The sequence below is a fragment of the Puntigrus tetrazona genome, unplaced genomic scaffold, assembly GCF_018831695.1.
Source record: "Puntigrus tetrazona isolate hp1 unplaced genomic scaffold, ASM1883169v1 S000000528, whole genome shotgun sequence".
In the NCBI taxonomy this organism is placed as follows: Eukaryota; Metazoa; Chordata; class Actinopteri; order Cypriniformes; family Cyprinidae; genus Puntigrus; species Puntigrus tetrazona.
This window is the reverse complement of record NW_025048164.1, coordinates 1,105,001-1,125,000: the sequence shown is the minus strand read 5'-3', so window position 1 is coordinate 1,125,000 and position 20,000 is coordinate 1,105,001. Positions and strand designations below refer to the sequence as shown.

The 20,000-nt window shown below is 39.1% G+C and overlaps 4 protein-coding genes across 8 annotated transcripts in view; 2 read left to right on the top strand and 2 right to left on the bottom strand.

Annotated features, from left to right (window-relative positions):
- Window positions 1-3,932, bottom strand: part of acp7 (acid phosphatase 7, tartrate resistant (putative)) — a 13,814-nt gene extending 9,882 nt beyond the window's left edge. Inside the window, exons 1-6 of one of the 5 annotated variants that reach the window (XM_043232443.1) lie at window positions 3,794-3,917; window positions 3,310-3,351; window positions 3,119-3,223; window positions 2,907-3,024; window positions 1,776-1,976; window positions 896-1,078 (exon numbers count right to left, since the gene is read on the bottom strand). In XM_043232443.1, the coding sequence (XP_043088378.1) occupies window positions 896-1,078; window positions 1,776-1,976; window positions 2,907-3,024 (502 nt within the window). In that variant the 5' untranslated portion in view covers window positions 3,119-3,223; window positions 3,310-3,351; window positions 3,794-3,917. Of the gene's footprint in view, window positions 1-895; window positions 1,079-1,775; window positions 1,977-2,906; window positions 3,025-3,118; window positions 3,224-3,309; window positions 3,352-3,793 lie in introns of all 5 variants that reach the window. The other 4 variants (XM_043232446.1, XM_043232448.1, XM_043232447.1 and 1 more) reach the window with 4 other exon arrangements.
- Window positions 3,933-5,228: 1,296 nt separating this feature from the next.
- emc7a (ER membrane protein complex subunit 7a) lies at window positions 5,229-8,653 on the top strand. The gene is made up of 5 exons (XM_043232466.1): window positions 5,229-5,586; window positions 6,683-6,802; window positions 6,877-7,015; window positions 7,587-7,667; window positions 7,745-8,653. Exons 1-5 carry the CDS (start codon window positions 5,339-5,341, stop codon window positions 7,925-7,927), a joined length of 771 nt encoding a protein of 256 aa, XP_043088401.1. The 5' UTR covers window positions 5,229-5,338; the 3' UTR covers window positions 7,928-8,653.
- A 598-nt stretch (window positions 8,654-9,251) lies between these two features.
- Window positions 9,252-12,808, top strand: zgc:194887 (uncharacterized protein LOC571819 homolog). The gene is given in 4 exon segments (XM_043232335.1): window positions 9,252-9,518; window positions 10,838-10,964; window positions 12,025-12,090; window positions 12,093-12,808. Coding segments are annotated over 3 exon segments (822 nt in total). The 5' UTR covers window positions 9,252-9,518; the 3' UTR covers window positions 12,722-12,808.
- Window positions 12,809-15,110: 2,302 nt separating this feature from the next.
- chrm5a (cholinergic receptor, muscarinic 5a) overlaps window positions 15,111-20,000 on the bottom strand; it is a 10,184-nt gene continuing 5,294 nt past the window's right edge. The window contains exon 2 of the mRNA XM_043232360.1: window positions 15,111-17,196. Coding sequence (XP_043088295.1) covers window positions 15,865-17,169 — 1,305 coding nt within the window. The 5' untranslated portion in view covers window positions 17,170-17,196 and the 3' untranslated portion in view covers window positions 15,111-15,864. The remainder of the gene's footprint in view (window positions 17,197-20,000) is intronic.

Genomic DNA, 20,000 nt, shown 5'->3' with positions numbered 1-20,000 from the left:
ACACACAAAACCAGACCTAAACCACCCAAACTATCTTCTCTGGGACCACCAACTAATCTTCTCTTACACAGAAATCAACATTAGCTGTAAATGTGCTCGTCTCAGATCAGGAGGAGTGTGTGTCTTCATCAGGTCTGGAGAAGTGTGTCTCAGTAATGGAAGTGAATGGGTGCCGTCAGAACGAGAGTCTGATCAAAACATCAGAATAATCCACAGTCCATCAGTGAACATCTGGAGAAGACAGAAGAGCTACAGTTTTAAACCGTTTTGGAGCGTTTCGTCTTGTAAACGCTGCTTGGTCTGTGCAGATTTCTCTCCTGATTCAGACCTGAACACTTTTTCACCGAAGGAAGAGTCTGTCTTCTCCAGATGTTCACTGATGAACCGGAGAGCTGTGGATTATTCTGATGTTTTTATCAGACTCTCGTTCTGACGGCACCCATTCACTTCCATTACTGAGACACGTTTGTCCAGATCTGATGAACTCTTTGACATCTCAGATGGTCTTTTCGTCTAATGCTCACTTCAGCTGTGTGTGTGAGTGTGTGTGTGTGTGTGTGTGTGTGTGTGTGTGTGTGTGTGTGTGTGAGTGTGTGTGTGTGTGTGTGTGAGTGTGTGTGTGTGTGTGAGTGTGAGTGTGTGTGTGTGTGTGTGTGTGTGTGTGTGTGTGTGTGTGTGTGTGTGTGTGTGTGTGTGTGTGTGTGTGTGTGTGTGTGTGTGTGTGTGAGGTGTGTGTGAGTGTGAGTGTGTGTGTGTGTGTGTGAGTGTGTGTGTGTGTGTGTGTGTGTGTGTGTGTGTGTGTGTGTGTGTGTGTGTGTGTGTGTGTGTGTGTGTGTGTGTGTGTGTGTGTGAGTGTGTGTGTGTGTGTGTGTGTGTGTGTGTGTTAGCGTCTCACCGATGTGCAGAATCACGTCGTACATCCCCAGCTGCGTCTCTTTCTGCAGGCGACTCAGAGACTGAGGGTTCTCGTTGCCCATGTCTCCAAAGAGAGCGAATCTGGGGCTGAAGCTCGTGCTTTCATTCAGAGACGTGAAGAAGAAGATGTCACTCCATCCAGCGTCACTGCCACAGTGATACACTGAAACACACACACACACACACACACACACTAATGATTATCGTTAAAATTGATTCCAGAGACCGTCTCTGTATTTAATAACAATCTGTTCTCTCTCTTCATTATACATCCCTGTCATTGTATTCTTCTACTTTATTCTGTTCAGTGCTTTGATGAAACTAAAAATGATTGATTGATTGATTGATACACACACACACACACCTCACCTCACACCTCACACACACACACACACACACACACACACACACACACACACCTCACACACACACACACACACACGTCTGGTCAGCTGTCCTTGTAGGGACTCTCCACAGCTGTAATGTTGTATTCTGTACAGACTGTGTGTGTGTTATTGTTCTACACCTTACAGGAAACTACTGACAATTTTAGATTTAAAAAAAGTGTGTTTCCTCATGAGAACCTACAAATATCCCCAAAATGTCAACATTTACTGATAATACTATCCTTGTGGAGATAACTGCTTCCCATAACATAATAAATACCAGGTTACACACACTCTCTCTCTCTCTCTCTCTCTCTCTCTCTCTCTCTCTCTCTCTCTCTCTCTCTCTCTCACACACACACACACACACACACACACACACACACACACACACACACACACACACACACACACACACACACACACACACACACACACACACACACACACACACACACACACACCCACACCCACCGTACGCAGCGGCGGGGATCAGGTGGGTGAGTGTGACTCGGTGGATGTACAGTGTTCTGTTCTCAGGTCCTCCGTCTATAAACAGTCTTGCGGTTCCCTTCGCCGTGTGACTGAAGAGCTTCCCGCCCCACAGACTGTACTCCACTACACTCTCGGTCTCATCAGCCGTCGACCACGTGACCAACATCGAGTTCTCCACACCTGAGGAAAGACGCAGGTTACACACCTGCTCGGGTCACATGACCCTCGCTACGGTCACCGCACGAACTACCTCCCTCAACTGAATATACAGCTAAAATATAACGGAATAATTATAAGAGTTCAAATGCGCACTCTGATTGGTCTAAATAATAAAAACAAATATTAAATAAAATATTAAATATTTTGTAAATAAAAAACAGCTTAAAAATACCAACTAATATTTCATAAAATATAAAATATCATGTTAATTCTAATCCTCCTTGAAATTAAATTCTCTTTAATATAGAGAGGAAAACTGATTATATTATATATCTTTCCCTGCAGAGATTTTCTAAGGATCCTGAAGACTGTGTTTGATCAGGGTTTATAAAATCTAACATAACAGTTCTTAAAGGGTTGTTTTGCTCCAATTTCTTCTCTTAAAATTAGTAAATTATCACATTTGTGATAAACCGGTCATAATTTGTACATTTTTAATTTTACTAAAATTTTTATAATGGCAAGGCAAGGCAAGGCAAGTTTATTTATATAGCACATTTCATACACAATGGTAATTCAAAGTGCTTTACAAAAGAGGAAATAAAATAATAACAAGATTTAAATAACAATAAAAGAAATTAAAATAAAATAAAAACAAATAATGGGTCCATTTTTAGAAATTTTTTAAGATTTTCAAATACTTTGACAATATTTGTCATATTAAAATCTGTAATATGAAGGTGCAAAAATCTAAATATTGAGAAAATGAAAATGAAGTTCTTAGCGATGCATATTATAAATTTTTTTATATATATTTGCAGTAAGAAATACACAAAATATCTTCATGGAACACGACCTTCACTTAATATCTTAACGATTTTTGCCATAAAAGAAAAATCAGCAATGTTTGACTCACATAATTAACTGATACCAGCAACTTCTATATCTCACCTGGATACGAGACGTGCACCTGCTCAGGTTGAGTCTGGACGGGCGGCACACAGCGAACAGCAGCGAGAGACGCACACAAACACAGCAGAACCTTCATCATCATCATCATCATCATCATCTGATCACAAACAGAGTCTCGTGAGCGTCACAGGATTAAAGCAGCTCGTAATCATTTACATCAAGCGCATGTGACTCTCTATTAAACGACTTACTGTTCACAACGGCAGAATAAAATCAGTTAATTATTTCTCAGAAACACTTTCTCAGCTGCTTTGTCTCAGCGTGTCTCGTCTTGAAGGAGGACTGTATTAATCCTGCTGTGATCAGAAAGGTTTATCATCAGAAATACATCACAGCAGAAGAAAGAGCACTATGATAACCCAAATAAACATGCACTAAATACCATAAGAGTGATATATGGAACACAACATTTTACAGGTCAGAACTGTAACGAGAAGAAAAAAAATGTAATACTTTTTTTAACATTGTCAGCTTTTAAAAATCATAATCACCTCAATTTGTACTTTTTTGGGACTTTTGAGGCTTTATTGAATTTTGATTGGTCTAAATGGCATTTCTGCAGAAAAATATCAACTAGCATTAAAATAAAAATTATTTAAAAAATAAATAAAAATACAGATAAAATAATTATGCAATTCAAACCATTTTTTCACATCAAATGATCATTACTTTAATGAAGAAAGATTATTATTTCATTATAAATTATTTAAACCTTTTCTCGTCAGCTGTCAAAAAGCATATAGGTTAAAAAAAGCCTCATTTTATACGTTCAAAACATAATTATTTATCTTTTACAAAACTAGCTCAGATTAGTTAGCGATGACACTGGCTTTTATCAAAACAAACAGCACCCCGCAAAACCCTACCTCTCCTCATCCACAGAACAGCACGAGAAGAACTCCAGTCACAGCCAACAGATTCAAGAGAAACAAACTAAACTTCGTGACTTTTCTCGTTTCCTCCTCGAGCTGCTTCGCTGGTCACGTGACCCCTCCCCTCCGTCAGCTGAGCTGCGCGTCACGTGACGCTGCGCGGTGACGTCACTGTTTTGGTTCGCGGTGTATTTGTCCTGATTTTGTAATTGCTTAAATTTAAATTGTATTTAACATTGAATCACCTTTTCGTTTGTATTTTTTATCGTTTCTTTTTTTTTTGGTTTTTATTTGTCGTTTGTCTCTATATTGTTTTGTGCAAAAACAAATATTGTGAAAAATGTATTTATTTCTGAATTTTCAGCATCATTACTGCAGTCTTCAGTGACACATGATCCTTTATAATATATATATATATATATATATATATATATATATATATATATATATATATATATATATATATATATATATATATATATTTCATCAGACACATTAAATTGCTCAAAAGTGACAGTTAAGGCATTTACAACTTGGCAAATATGTTATAATATGAATGTTGAAAAATCAAATGTATGCTGTTTTACACAAAAATATTGGCTGCACAATACTGATTCTAATCAGAAATGTTTCAATCAATGTACTGTATGCTTCTCTTCCAGGACTAAACTAACACCACCCTTCTATCTTTTAGCACCGATTTCATTTTATCTGGAAGTTGCATTCATTTCATACTGGATTTACAGGAAATAAACACACAGTGTTAAATGTTCGTTACACTTTATTTTAAGGTGCAGTGTAATTATACATTTAAGGATATATACATAATATACATGAACTACATGTTCTCCTTTCTATATAGTTAGGGTTAGGATTAGTGTTGCCTGCATGTAATTATCCAGAAATTATGTTTATATCATTTGTCAAGCTGTTTAGCTTCTGCTGTTATGTCTGTTTTCCTGCAGGAAAGTGAACCCAAGCATTTTTCTAGGGTTTATATCAATCTGAGCATATATCAGCATACTTTAGTCCTATTCTTGCACTTTTGCTCAATATTTATTTGATTCTGTCTGATACTTGTCACGTGCTCAAAATTCCACTTGGGGGCAGCAAAGGAGCTGAGGAGCTGAAATGCTGTTTATCGTTTAAAAAAATAATTATATATATATATATATATATATATATATATATATATATATATATATATATATATATATATATATATATATATATATATATATATTTTATATATATTCTTTTCCAAACCGGAAGCTGGACATAAAAACACAGAACTATGCTGCACACCGGGGTTAACTTTTTTTGAGTTGGAGTGCTCGGACTTTTATATAAAAGGAAACGGAAAGACCGCAACTAAAAGAAGACAAAATAAAAGTCACTAACGTCTAAATCTCACGCGGTGACGTCATCACGCAGCGCCTGTCAAACTTTGACAGCAGAGCGTCACGTGTTGGTTTATTTTGATCTCAGAGCGACGGCGGCTCCAGAGAAGCGCTGTTTGCGAGAAAAACCCTCACGAAAATGAAGGTGCGCGTGCGCGCGTGCGTCGCGGCGCTGCTGCTGCTGCTCGAGCTGCGCGCGTCTTTCTCTCTAGACGTCAAACTCCTCGAGGATGAAGGCGAAGGCGAGGACGCGCTGTTCAGGACGCCTGAAGGCGACGCCAGGGTGCGGGTGTCGGGTCGGGCGCTGGTTCCGGGCGTCAGGGCTCAGGACTGGATCTCGGGCGCGCGAGTTCTGCTGGACGGGGGCGAGCACGTGGGCTTCCTCAGGTGCGCGTGCACGGCGGAACGAATACCAAACAAATCCTCTTTTACAAAAAAAAACAACCAAATGTTCTCAGTACACTTATACAACATTCTCATATAATGTTCTCAGTTGGCTGTGTTAAAATTAAGTTCTTATTTGGTTTCCAAAAATAACCAAAAAATCTATTTATTTTACAAAAACAAACAAACAAATGTTTTCAGTGCATTTATACAACATTCTCATTTGGTTCTCAAAAAATATCGAAGCTTTCTTACCACATTCCTATTTGGTTTCCAATGTTCTCAGTACATTTACAGAAGGTTCTCATTTGGTCTCCCAAAATAAACAAATATTCTCAGTATGTCTGAATAATGTTGGGTTTATAAAACATAACTAAATGTTCCTTTTTGGTTCTCCAAAATAGACATAATTGTTCTCAGTATGTTTAAAGAACCTTCTTTCCAATAAGAAAAAAACAACAAAATACTCCTAGTATGTTCTAATTTGGCTGTGTTAAAATAATGTTCTTATTTGGTTTCCAGAAATAACCGAAAATTCAATTTATTTTATAAAAAAATAACCAAATGTTTTCAGTACGTTTATACAACATTCTCATTTGGTTCTCAAAAAAATACCGAAGCTTTCTTACCACATTAAAATAACGTTCCTATTTGGTTTCCAAAAAATAAATAAAAAGTTCTCAATACATTTACAGAAGGTTCTCATTTGGTCTCCCAAAATAAACAAATATTCTCAGTTATATTTGGTTTATAAAACAGAACTAAATGTTCCTTTTTGGTTCCTCAAAATAGACATAAGAACGTTCTTTCCAATAAGAAAAAAAAATTCTAATTTGCCTCCAAAAATAAGCAGATGTTCTCAGTTAAGTTGCTAAAATATATACAAACATTCTCAGTACGTTAAAAGAACGCTTTTATTTGGTTTCCTAAAATTTTCAGTACATTCCCAGAAAGTTTGATCCCAAAAATAATAAAATGTTCTTACTTGGTTCCCAAAAACAAAACCAAAAGGTTCTCATTGGTTTCCAAAGAAAGGACTCCTCTAGTGGAGCGTTCTGATCCTGCTGTAGTCTCAGAGCAGTCCTGCTTCTTTCCGCAGAGACGATGGAAGCTTCACGGTCAGCGGCGTTCCGTCCGGATCCTACGTTCTGGAGATCTCGTCTCCGACCTACAGATTCCAGCCCGTGCGGGTCGACGTCAGCAGCGCGGGGAAGATGAGGTGCAGCGCTGCCGTCAAACACACTCACACTGAATCACTCAGAGCACGGTGATCACGCTTGTCTGCTCGCGCAGGGCCCGGGCGGTCGACTACATCCGGACCTCGGAGGTCATCCGCCTGCCGTACCCTCTTCAGATGAGGAGCGTCGGCCTGCATTCGTACTTCATCCCACGGGAGACCTGGGCCTGGTCCGACTTCTTCATGAACCCCATGGTGCTGAGCTGAGACTCACATGAGGGACAGATTATATGTGTGAAGCTGAATAAATCATCTCTCCGGTGATGTCTGGTTCGTTAGAATCAAACCAAAACTATTTAAAAATCTGGATCTGGAAAAAATCCTCTTTAAAGTTCTGAGCAATGCACATTACTAATCAAATAATGCATCGTTGTGGAATATATACCTGAGCTCTTATGACTGCTTCAGTGCTCCAGAGAGATTGAAAAATCAATTCTAATTCCAGGATCAGATGCTTAAGGTCAGGAATCGGATGGGTCTTCTTTAAATCAACCTGTTAAAAATTGTTGATTCATTTGTTCAAGAGATTCGTTCGAAAGCGCTGATTCATTTAGGAACGAGTCGAATCATTCCATTCATAAATTCCGTGAAGTTTTCTTTAGTTGTTCCTTCTTCGGGATCGCGAGGCTCTATTCAGCTCACAGACAGCAGACCCGTATCCGTAAAGAACCTGAATCGATAAGCAGGACCGGAATTGGAATTGATCAGATTCACACTCTAATGTGAAATCGCTCGTTCTGTAACCCTGCACCCTTCACTCTCTCAGGTTCTCATGATGGTTCTTCCTCTCCTCATAATCCTTCTTCTTCCGAAAGTCTTTAATCCCAGCGATCCCGAGATGAGACGGGTATGAACTCCTTCACACTGCATGAACACTCTCTGATTGATTGATCACGTTTGATTGATTGATTGATTGATTGGCAGGAGATGGAGCAGTCCATGAACATGCTGAACTCCAATCAGGAGCTTCCAGACGTCTCAGAGCTCATGACCAAGTTCTTCTCGTCACCTAAAAGCCACGGGAAGACAGGAGGCGGAGCCAGAGGCCATAAGGGTGGGGCTCCGGGAGCAAGGGGCGGGGCTTCAAGACGAAAAATAAAAGATTAATGTGTGACATGTGGAATAAAATGTAAGATAAGAGTATGGAAATGCTTTTATTACTCATTACATACGAACTCTAAAGCCAAAGACGATTTCATCTGTGTTTATCATTATATCATCAGTATAATATATCATTATACTGCTGCTGAATCTCAACTGAATTATTCTAGCTGCTTCACAATATAATACAGTAAGACTTTACGGTAAGGTTTCATTAGTTAATGTTAGTTCATGCGCTAATCATCACATACTGTATTTGTTACAGTGTTTATTTATGTTTGCAGACTTTGTTAAAAACAGGTTCCACAGTATAAGGCCTTAAAAATAGAAAAGCACAAAATCAAAAAAGATAAATTGAAACAATATCAGTTTTTGCAGTGTGATGGGAAGGTAAAGTTATTTTCATAATTTAAAATGGATTTAAAAGTTTTTCAAATCTAGTAAAATTTGTATTTTCAAACTTTTTAATTCGACTCCTTAAAATATTAAGTATTTCAAAACTGATTTTTATAAAACCTGCAGAAATCAGCTCACATCCATTAAATATGAACAGATACAGCTTGTATGTATTAATACATTAATAATACATGTTTTGAATGCTAAAATTCACATGAACGTAAGATTAATAAATGCTTTAGAAATACGTATGTTGTTAAATAATGGAACTGTAAAGTGTTACCAGATCACTGTATTTTCGATTGAGATGCCACTGAATAAATGATTAACTATTGATTATAGTTGTTTAAGAAAAACTTACAGTGTGTGTGTGTGTGTGTGTGTGTGTGTGTGTGTGTGTGTGTGTGTGTGTGTGTGTGTGTGTGTGTGTGTGTGTGTGTGTGTGTCTGTGTGTGTGTGTGTGTGTGTGTGTGTGTCTGTGTGTGTGTGTGTGTGTGTGTGTGTGTGTGTGTGTGTGTGTGTGTGTGTGTGTGTGTGTGTGTGTGTCTGTGTGTGTGTGTGTGTGTGTGTGTGTGTGTGTGTGTGTGTGTGTGAGAGAGAGAGAGAGTCAAATGAGCACAGTGTGACATTTATAGACAGAGACTGAATCTAAATATAGTGTGTGTGTGTGTGTGTGTGAAATTCTCCTGAGACACACACACACACACAGGCATGAATTGATTCAGTGAACGCAAAGTTAATCAAATTAACTACAAAAATCACCAGTAAACTATGCAGAGTTTGCCATTATGATACTTTTATATCAATTTAGCAGCACTTTCCAACCAAATATCTGATTATTGTCCACAGTGACTATCATTAGATGCTCATTGATGTTTGTGTCCAAAAAAAATGTATCTAACAATTTTATGTAAATGAAAACAAACTGACGTACGGGTGATTCCTGCGACGCTGTGCCGGAGGTCTGGGTTCAGCCGGTAATCAGGTCATGCTGTTGCGACACGGAGTCAAAGGCTGGAGTGAATCAGATAAAACGAACGAAACCTCACTGAAGAGTCCAGATAAAGGCTTTAACCCTGGAGGTGATGGGTTGAAGTCCAGCGCTGACAGAGACGTACGGATCAACGCTTCCCTGTCGCTCACACACACTCTCTCACAGCTAACACACTCGTGACCAGCGCCGGACTTCACCAGCAACGAGGTAAGCGGCCTCTTAGGGCCCCGGGGCCCCATCCGATATCGGAGAAACGTGTTTGTTCTGGAGAGCCTCAAATATTTACTCAGCGCTCAAAACGCGGTGTTTTTGTCAAGCGCCGTGTTCTGCAAGATTCGGTCCGCTCATCAGGACAGCGTGCGGAGACGATGGAAATAAGAGTAGATTTATTTATACGTTTACAATAAACACGATTCCAGTCGAGGGTTACTGCACACAGAGAATATAGCAGGTGATCGCTTGCACGTCATGGCCCTAGAAAAAAATATTGCATATACAAATAACCTAAAAAAACTAGTTTCTGCCACTGAATAAAAAAGTATAAAAGTATATGTACAATTCTGACTTTTTTTACTAGATATAAACTCTAAATTGTGAGTTTTAGCCCTGGTTTTATAGACAGAGTTTAGACCAAGCTAGGATTAGGCCGTACTTCAGTTAGGACATTAATTATTATAAAAAAAAACATTAGTGGTGTTCATCTTGAGACAAAACAAAGGCACTGAGACGTTTTAAGATCAGTCAGTCTCGGTTGAAACAGCACAGATTTACGTTTGTCTGTGAAAATTCTCAATTCTGATGTTTTCTCAAAATTGTGAGTTATAAAGTCCAGTTTTGAGCTGAGAGAAAGAGCAAAATGTTCTCAGAACTGTGACTTTATACAACTCTGACTTCATGACTAGCAATTGTGGGTTTCTTGCGAAGTCAGAATTTGTTTGTATCATGCAATTCAGAGAAAAAAAAAGTCACAATATTCAACCTTTTTTGTTTTTACAGTACATGATAACCAAAATCATTATTTAAAAACATAACTATCTGTACCATATAAAATCCTCATGCATGACAAACAGAATACTGAAGCACTTGCACCCAGTTTTATAGTTTTTTAAACTGTAAAGTAAAAAAAAGGCTCTAGCTTTTGTTATATGAACTGAAAACAACAAGCTGATAAAACTCAAAAATATGCTGAAGCTGGTTGGTTTAAACCTCTCCGCTGTGCAATCCCAATAAATAACTAGAAAAGAACCAGATTAAACATTTTATTTTATTTTATATATATAGCCCTTAACCTTCAAACATGTAAAGACTTTTCTTGTGTAATGAAAAAAAGAAGTAATCTAATATGGCTTTGGAACAGCATCAGGTTGATTAAGTTGTGAAGGGATAAATAAACTATGTATAGCTAAAGCTAGAGCGCGGGAAAAATAAAGGTTATATGCAAAAGATTTATTGTGTTGGGCCCCATACCTGAAACTTGCTGAGGGCCCCTGTAATCCGCTCCTGTCTCATGCTTTACTCTTGTTCAGATGATGGCGAGGCTCTGGGTTTGTTTCTTCCTGCTCGTGCACTTTCAGACCGAAGCACTTCCTGCTAAAAACATCCATCTTCTGGCTCCAGAGGAGCACAAACTCATCCTGAACCTCGGGCAGAAAGGTCTGTTCTACACCAGCACTGTTTATTAATCCATACTCAGATATTCTACACAAGCAAACGATTCTTCTTAATCTGACATCACCTAGGCCTCTTATTAATTATATTAATGTTAACAAATATCTGTCTAGTCTAGTTTTCGGCTGCTGTTGTTATAAATCACAGTCATTTATTGCTGGTTGATCTAATGCCTCAAACTCTACAGTTAACAGAGATACTAGTCTGTTGGAGTGAAAGTAGAGCAGATTTAGATCCACTCACACGCTCTGATATCTGACCCACCAGAGCAGGGGTCAAAGGTCAAGCAGGACACAAGGTGTGTTCATATAATTAGTGCTAATAAAGACTAATTAGATCAGGTTAACAAACACTAGAGATAGCAGGTCAATGACTGATAAAAGATTAAGACAAATATTTTCTTCAGAACAGTGTCAATATAGTATTATTTTGCAGTATGTCATATTTATAGTATTGTATATATGTATAATGTTACATATAATTTTTCAATAATCTGTAGATTCAATCGACAGGGTCATGAATCAGTATAGTCACTCGGTAAAATCATGAATCAGCAGAGTCACTCAGTAGAGTCATTAATCAGTAGAGTCAATCAATAGAAATATGAATCAGTAGATTCTCTCAGTAGAGTCATGAATCAGTAGAGTCACTCAGTAGAGTCATGAATCAGTAGAGTCAATCAATGGAGAAGTGAATCAGTAGATTCAATCAATGGAGAACTGAATCAATAGAGTCATGAATCAGTAGAGTCAGTCAATGGAGAACTGAATCAGTAGATTCAATCAATAGAGAACTGAATCAGTAGAGTCAATCAGTGGAGAACTGAATCAATAGAGTCAATCAATAGAATCATGAATTACTAGAGTCACTCAGTAGAATCATGAATCAGTAGAGTCTATCAGTAGAGAACTGAATCAGTAGAGTCAATCAATGGAGAACTGAATCATTAGAGTCACTCAGTAGATTTATGAATCAGTAGAGTCAATGAGTGGAGTCATGAATCAGTAGAGTCAGTTTCTGGGTTGTGATTCTCCTTCTGTCTCAGAGTTTCCTCGGGACTGTTATGATCTGTGGCAGAGCTCCGGCGGTCAGACGAGGGACGGCCTGTATCTGATCGGCCCGGAGACTCAACGATCGCCGTCTACTGTGCCATGCAGGAGGGCGGCTGGACGGTGGTGCAGCACATCACGGTCAACAGCAGCGTGGACTTTGACCGCGGCTGGGACGAGTACAAGCACGGCTTCGGATCCCTGAGCGGGAACCACTGGCTGGGGAATGAGCACCTGCACCGGCTGACCCGCGGCCCGGCCCGGTACAAGCTGGGCATCAAGCTGGTGGACGAGGACGCCGTGATCAAGACGGGCGAGTATGAGCCAGCGCTGGTGGAGGACGAGGAGGCGCAGTACCGTCTGAGGCTGGGGCTGTTCCAGGGCACCGCGGCCGACGCTCTGACCCTCGACACCGACAACTACCTCCACGATAACCAGCGCTTCACCACCAGAGACCGCGACAACGACAACTACCTCCAGAACTGCGCTCAGCTGAAGTTCCAGGGCGTGGCGGGCGGCGGCTGGTGGTACGACGCGTGCGCCGGAGCGAACCTGAACCGCAGGAACGTCATCTACTGGCAGAAGGACTGCAATAAAGAGCACCTGTGCAAATATGCCTGGATGATGGTGAAGCCCTCAGATCAGTTCAAAGTGATTCACTCCGGAGACTCCTGTGCGAGAGACGAACTCTGATCCACTCCAAAAAAACTGTCCAGTTATCCTGTATTAACTCTGCTTTTCGATCGATAGAATAAAAGAATCAATCAATAGAGTCATGAATCAGTTGTGTCCATTAATTGTGTCCTTAATCAGCAGAGTCAATCAGTACAGAGTCATGAATCTGTAGTGTCACACAGTAGAGTCATGAATCAGTGAAGTTACTCAACAGGTGTCCATTAACAGTGTCCTGAGTCGTGAGTCATGAGTCAATTCTTACAGAGTCATGAATCATGCAGAGTCAGGAATATGTTGAGAGAGTCAAAAGAATCATGAATCAGTAAAGTCACTCAGTAGAGTCGTGAATTACTAGTCAATCAAAGTTGTGAATATGTAGAGTCAATCAAAAGAGTCATTATTCAGTAGAGTTATGAATTAGTAAAGTCATTCAGTAGAGTCAATAGAGTCATGAATCAGTAGACTCAATCAATAGAGTCATAAATCAGATGAAAAAAAACCAACAACAAAAAAACCCCAGTCCATTTCTCTTGGAATATCTCTGTTTCACTCAGGAAATTTGTGATTAGGCAATAAAAGATTTTTTTATATTTATATTTGGTTTTATTTATGTATATATATTTTAAGTTAAGTATTTTAAGTATGGTTTATTAATTATTAAAGTTTATTAAAGAGTCATGAATCAATGAAATCAATTAATAAAGTCATGACTCAGTGGAATCAGTTGATAGAGTCATGAATCATTGGGCAATCACCTGTGCAAATATGCCTGGATGATGATGATGATGATGATGATGATGATGATGATGATGATGATGACGACGAAGAAGTGATTCACTCCGGAGACACACTCTGATCCACTCCTGTCCAGTTATCCTGAATGAACTCTGAGTCAGGAGATTTGTGCTTGAGGGAAAGTTGATTTAAACTGCAAAACATTATGTTCTTCCACAGTATTTTGGTCTTGTTTTCCAGTACAACTATTTTTAAATCATGCACATTTACTGTAGAGAAACTGATCAAAATAAATATGATAAAAGTATGAGAAATGTCTTTCTGACTAATGCATTCAGAATTTTGTTTGTATCAGAAACATTATTTTATAATATTCATAACCTAATATTTGTCTAAAACCCTAAAAGCCACACTGTATCTGATCAGCATCTCAAAATTGTTTGAATGTTGTCATGTTATTATTGCAACACATCAGCTGGAAAACAAACAGATACTCTGCGAAAGAACATAATCTTTCGAAGCGTAACGATAAATTATTAACCCATTCAACGCATTCGAATCAATTATCTGGATCAAATATTTCATTTTATTGAATAAACATTGAATGTCCGAATTATTTGTACCGAGTCGGACGGGTCTCAAGAAACTGATATAAGGTCACACGGACTACAGGGAACGAAAAGAGAAATAAAACTGACCAAAAAGAAAGTTCTGGCATCTTTGATCAGTTTACGACACATCGAACCGAATCTTCTGAGCACCTATGGATTAAAAAATCATGCATCCTTAAAACAGTTGGTTTGACATCTTCAAGACGGCAAATATCCAGAATCGCTGGATCTTCAGAGTGGTTTCTCCTGTTAATAATGCTCCTCTCTGTTCTTATAGCGGCACAATAAGGCATCTGAAGCATTACAATCGACATCGAGCCATTAAAATACAACATTAGCCCTTTAGTACTCAGTAGAGTCATCTCTGACGGGTGTTTGTTCTGATCTCGTGAAACACGTTCCTTCATCACACTCTTCTGATGTTGTTTTTTCCCTTAAAGGACTGATGAAGTAAAACCATCACAGAATCTAGTGATGAACTTACATCGACTCTTCTGAAAACTGTCTTATGAAAGAGTTAAAGGAATAATTTAATAATAAATCAGACAAATGACAAAATGAGTCGTTCAGCATCATCTGACAGACTTTTGCTGACTAATAATAAACGAGCGATCTGGCTGCTGGTATACATTGATGAAATAATACAAATTCATCCATTAAACGAATCAAATACAGACAAGATTTGATTAAAGGAGACTTGAAGGAGCCGTTTTCACGTCCATAGAGCTTTTTGTCATTTTTGGGCAGTTTTTATTGTTGGAATAATTAAAGAAGTCTCTTCCGCTCATTAAAGTCTGCATTTATTCGATCAAAAATCTGTAAAAAAATGTGAAATATTATTCTACTTAAAAAAAAAACAAATTCTCTCTGAATGTGTGTTAAAGTGTAATTTATTTCTGTGATTTTCAGCATCATTACTGCAGTCTTCAACGTCACATGATCTTCAGAAATCAGAATAATGCACTGAATTGCTGTTCAAGAAACATTTCTGATTATTATCAATGTTGAAAAAGTTGTGCTGCTTAATATTTTTGTGGAAATATGTGATAGATCAGATTTTTTTCAGGATTCACAGATGAATACATTTCACAGCAATGCCACAGAAGAACCAACATTCAGTCAAAGGTTCTTTAAAGAACCATCTCTTTCTTACATTTTTATAATCTGAAGAAACGTCTTTCGCTACAAAGATGCTTTCCTGAAATAGAAAGGTTCTCCAGATGAAGGGTTCTCCTCAAAATGACAGAAAACGTAACTAGAAGAGGAAGTTTTTTTGAGTCACTGATGTCACACGGACTGATTTTCCGATGCATTTGCTAGGTTTCTGGATCTGGATCATCTGAGTTTCTGTCTACGGAGCGTCAGAGCGCTCTCAGATTTCATCAGATATGTCTTCATTTGTGTTCTGAAGATGAACGAAGGTCTTACGGGTTTAGAGCGACACGTAATGAGGTTCTTTATGGAAACAGTTAGACAAAACAGTTCTTCTACGGTATCGTAAAGCACCTATATTTATCTAAAACATAAATGTCACTTTTAAACAATTGAATGCATCCGTGATGAATAAAAAAATCTTTTGAGTGTATCAATAACACTGTGCAGCACAACTGTTTCAACATAATAATAATCCTCAGAAATGTTCCTCGAGCAGTAAATCAGTGTATTATTATGAGTTCTGAAGGATCGTGCGACGCTGAAGACTGGAGGAACGATGCTGAAAATACAGAAACAAATGAGTTTAACGCATATTCAGCTCTAGTTCAAACTCTAATAATATTTCTCAGTTTTCACAGGTTTCTCTGAGATGGACAGCTCTCAGGTGAGTCTGTGTCCGGCCGCTGGGGTCGCTCCGCACCAGTACAGCTTCTCCTCGGGCCTCTTCTTGCTCCAGCGGCACAGCAGCAGCATGCGGAAGGTCTTGCGGAAGGTCTTGTTGCAGAGAGCGTAGCACATGGGGTTGACGGTGCTGTTGACGTAACACAGCCAGTATCCCAGGTGCCAGAGCGCCAGCGGGACGCAGTCGGAGCAGAAGGTGGACACCAGCACCATGATGTTGTAGGGCGTCCAGGTGAGGATGAAGGCCAGCAGGATGGCGCTGAGGGTCTGCGCCGCCTTCTTCTCCTTGATCAGGACCATCCTCTTCCTCTTGGTGATCTGGCTCTTCAGCGTGCCCTCGGCGGGTTTGGAGGAAGACGAGGAGGACGGGGCGTTCACGGACTCGGCCGACGAGAACGACGCCGGCTTCTCCTCTGCGTTAGCGCTCTTCACGTCTTTGAATTTGTACGAGACGCACTTTTTGTGTCTGGTCTCGGCGAAGACGCAGGGAGAAGCCGAGCGCTCCTCGTCTTCGGACGAAGCGTAGCTGAAGTTGGTCAGCTGCTCCTCTTTGGAAGCGAAACACGAGCGAGTCTTGGGATTCGGTGGATCCGAATCGTTGGCAGAGTTGACTCCTTGGAGCTCGGCCAGGTCTTTGGTGCGCCGCTCGGTTTCTTTATAAATCCGACAGTAGAGGATAGTCATGACGGATACGGGAATATAAAAGGCGGCTATCGCCGTTCCGAAAGTAATCACGGGCTCGGAGAAGAACTGAATCTGACACTGTCCTTCGGGGACCGTTCGCTTTCCCACCAAGTACTGCCAGCAGAGGATCGGAGGAGCCCAGAGGACCAGAGACACGAGCCAAGCCAAGCCGATCATGATTCCCGCTCGCCTCGGCGTTCGTTTGGCCCGATACGTCAACGGACGGGTGATGGAGAAGTAGCGGTCGAAACTAATGACCAGCAGGTTCATGACAGACGCGTTACTGGCCACGTAATCCAAAGCCAGCCAGAGATCGCAGGCCAAACTCCCCAGAGCCCAGCGGCCCATGAGGATGTAGGAGGTGTAGAGGTTCATGGAGAAGACGCCGATGATGAGGTCGGCACAGGCCAGGCTCAGCAGGTAGTAGTTGTTGACCGTCTTCAGCTGGCTGTTGACTTTGAAGGACAGCATCACCAGAACGTTGCCCACGACGGTGATGAGGCTGACCACGGCGGAGACGGTTGCTATGGTGACCGCCTCCCACAGGCCGTGCGCGCCGGAGACGTTCGCGCTGACGCTGACGTTCTTCTCTCCGTCCATCGCGAGTCAGCTCAGACCGGCCATCTCCTGAAGAAACACAGATCAGAGCTCTTCACGTCTCAAACCAGTCCCATCTTACGGTACAAACAGTACACCAAATAAAAACAAAAATGGACTTTGTGTGTGCGACACAGTCTCGCGACCAATCTGTGTGTATTATACGAGACGGCTAATTCATACGACCTCACTCTTTGTACGATTTGTCTTAAACCCCAGTGGATTAGGGGCGGGGTTAGGTGTTAAAAATTGCATGATTTTGTAAAAGTGAGGTTGTGGGAATTAATCACCTGGCGAAATATTTGTGAATTGCAGGAGGATGGGGCTCATAGAGCAGATGTGAGTCATATGTACACCAAAGTCCATTTCTGTATCAATAGTACCAGTTTTCATTTTTATTTGCCATACATTATTATTATTATTGTTAACTAAAACTAAGACATTAGGGCTATTTAAAAAGAAGCTGAAATAATAACATGAAAAATGAATATTAGATGAAAAACTTAAGGTTTAATAATTAATAAATAATAGTTATTGTTAATAAATAATTAATTAAAAAATAATAACATATAACATTAATCATTTTTGTTGGCTTTTAGTGACAAAATGTCTTTTGTTTTGAGATTTTTTAATTTACAGAAAATAAATAAAAAATAAAACAAAATGAATGAATAAATAAAATAAATCTAAATAGTCAAAAACATTTTTGCTCTAATAACAGTAGTAATTATGTAAAATATACTGTACATATGTATTTATACGGAAAAATGTATTTATTTAGAAAACTGAATAAATAAAATAAATAAATAGTAAATAAATTGATAGAAATAAAGCTGATAGAAAATAATATGTAAATATTACATGACAAATTAAATAAATGTGAAAAATGTTGCCTTACATAACCAGCTAAAATACGTTTAAGTACTAAAATGTTTAACTAGAAATAAATACTGAAATAAAAATAAAACAAACTTAACTATTTAAAAGAAACTAAACAAAAACTACTATAAATGTTAAAAGAAAAATGACTAATAGTTGAATTTAAATTGAAATAAAAGCAAAAAATGAACTTAAATTCTAGGTATTAGTAAAACCTGTAATAAATAATACTGCTTTAATCTTAGAAGCTATCATCTTTAAAGTGTTGACTGTTGAGTGCCGTCAGAAACCTTAAACATCTCTTCTTTTAATATATAAATTAGTAAGATTTGCTTGTGAAGGTTCATTGATTTAGTTTCATGGAAAATCACCGCCATCATCATAATCCATTAACAATACATTAGATGTGGCCTTATTAAAAGAGAAGAGCTGACGTGAGAACTATTACTCTTATTATCTTCTCATCTGAACTCATTATAAAGTCCCGCTGGAAATCCAGGAAACGCACGATTGATTGTTCAGTGATCGTGAAACAAATCATCTGCAGATATTTATAGTATCTATAAATCGGTCATTAATACAGTCCGGATCAGGAAATATTGGCCATTTATTGATGCTTTCCAAATAAAAAAGCAGAGAAGCTTAACGAGTAAAATGAGTTAAAATATCACGTCCAGTTTCCTGAAAATATTCTCCAAAATGTCGCTCGTTTTTTGCAACAAACAAAACAAAAATATCTGCCGAAAACGAGATTATTACTTTGTTTATTATTTGGCAGATATTTTTGTTTAAAACCTAATTGCAGAATTTGTAGATGTTTATAGTAAAAAAAACGAGACAAAAATAATAATTTGCCGTTTTTTCTAGCCATTTCTATTCTAATTCTATTCTTTAATTTGACCCCTTTAGACGTGCACTCTATTCGTTTACTAACAGCTCGTTTTCTTAAAAACACAACTAACTCTATACTATTATTATTATTCATTTTCTTTTTATTTATGATTTATTTAACAAACCACTAGCTGTCTCTGTTCTGTTTAGAAAGCTCACTAGTGTACTTCTAGCACCTTACTGCTCCTTTGGTGGTTTTCATTGCTTCTATTAAGTGAACACTAAACGTAATCCCACACTAGGACTAACTAGGTCGTCACAACCAGCCTAAACTACCTCAGATGAGCCCCGGTTAAAGTGACTATCATTACCCAGAATCCTCACCGATCGTCACGGATACTCGGCCTTTCTGTTTCCAGGGAAACGCAGGAGTGATTTCTTCTGAATGATAAATCAACATCATCTGAGTGGAGCGCCGGAGGCCGAGCAAACAAACACTGGAGACGAGCGTGTGTGTGTGTTCTGGATGTGTGTGACGTGACACCACGACGGATTTAGTGCATTTCCTGTCGTAAGAATATCAGAATATGCATCGCTAAGAACTTTAAAGCTGATTTTCTAACAGACCGGAAGATCGTTTCAGGTGAAACTTTCCCTCAGCAGCCGGAGAGTACTTTAACCGAAGAACTTTCAGAACCTCCTTTCCTTCACTCGTGACCTTCTTCGTTCCTCACAGCGTCCTCCTCTTCCTACAGGAGACTGACCAGGAGTTTTCACCCAAATCAACTTCAGTCTCGTTCAGTTTTAAGTTGTTCTCAGAACTCATTTCACCGAAGCAAAATTGAAAAAGCGGTTCAGTAGAAGAACATTCTCATACACTTGTTCTAGTCTGAGTTCTTACTTCTTCTTGTTTTTTGATGTAATGTGAAAAGCTCTCAGTGTTTAGTTTCTCCTGTTGATGGTTGATATAAGAAGCATCATTCTGATATCACTGATAGACAAAAGACGTGTTACTCTGGAACTCCTCCTAACTTCTCTTGGTTCAAAGATTTGATGTCTTTCCTACATTTGGAAAAAATCAAACACTCTATCATACCTGTATCATAGATACCCCCCTCTTTGTT

Bases quoted from the DNA above. Each gene is read 5' to 3' on its own strand.
- emc7a (XM_043232466.1), top strand. From the start codon at position 5,339: ATGAAGGTGCGCGTGCGCGCGTGCGTCGCGGCGCTGCTGCTGCTGCTC. The intron at 5,587-6,682 runs GTGCGCGTGCAC...TTCTTTCCGCAG, and splicing joins GAGCACGTGGGCTTCCTCAG to AGACGATGGAAGCTTCACGG. The intron at 7,668-7,744 runs GTATGAACTCCT...ATTGATTGGCAG, and splicing joins GCGATCCCGAGATGAGACGG to GAGATGGAGCAGTCCATGAA.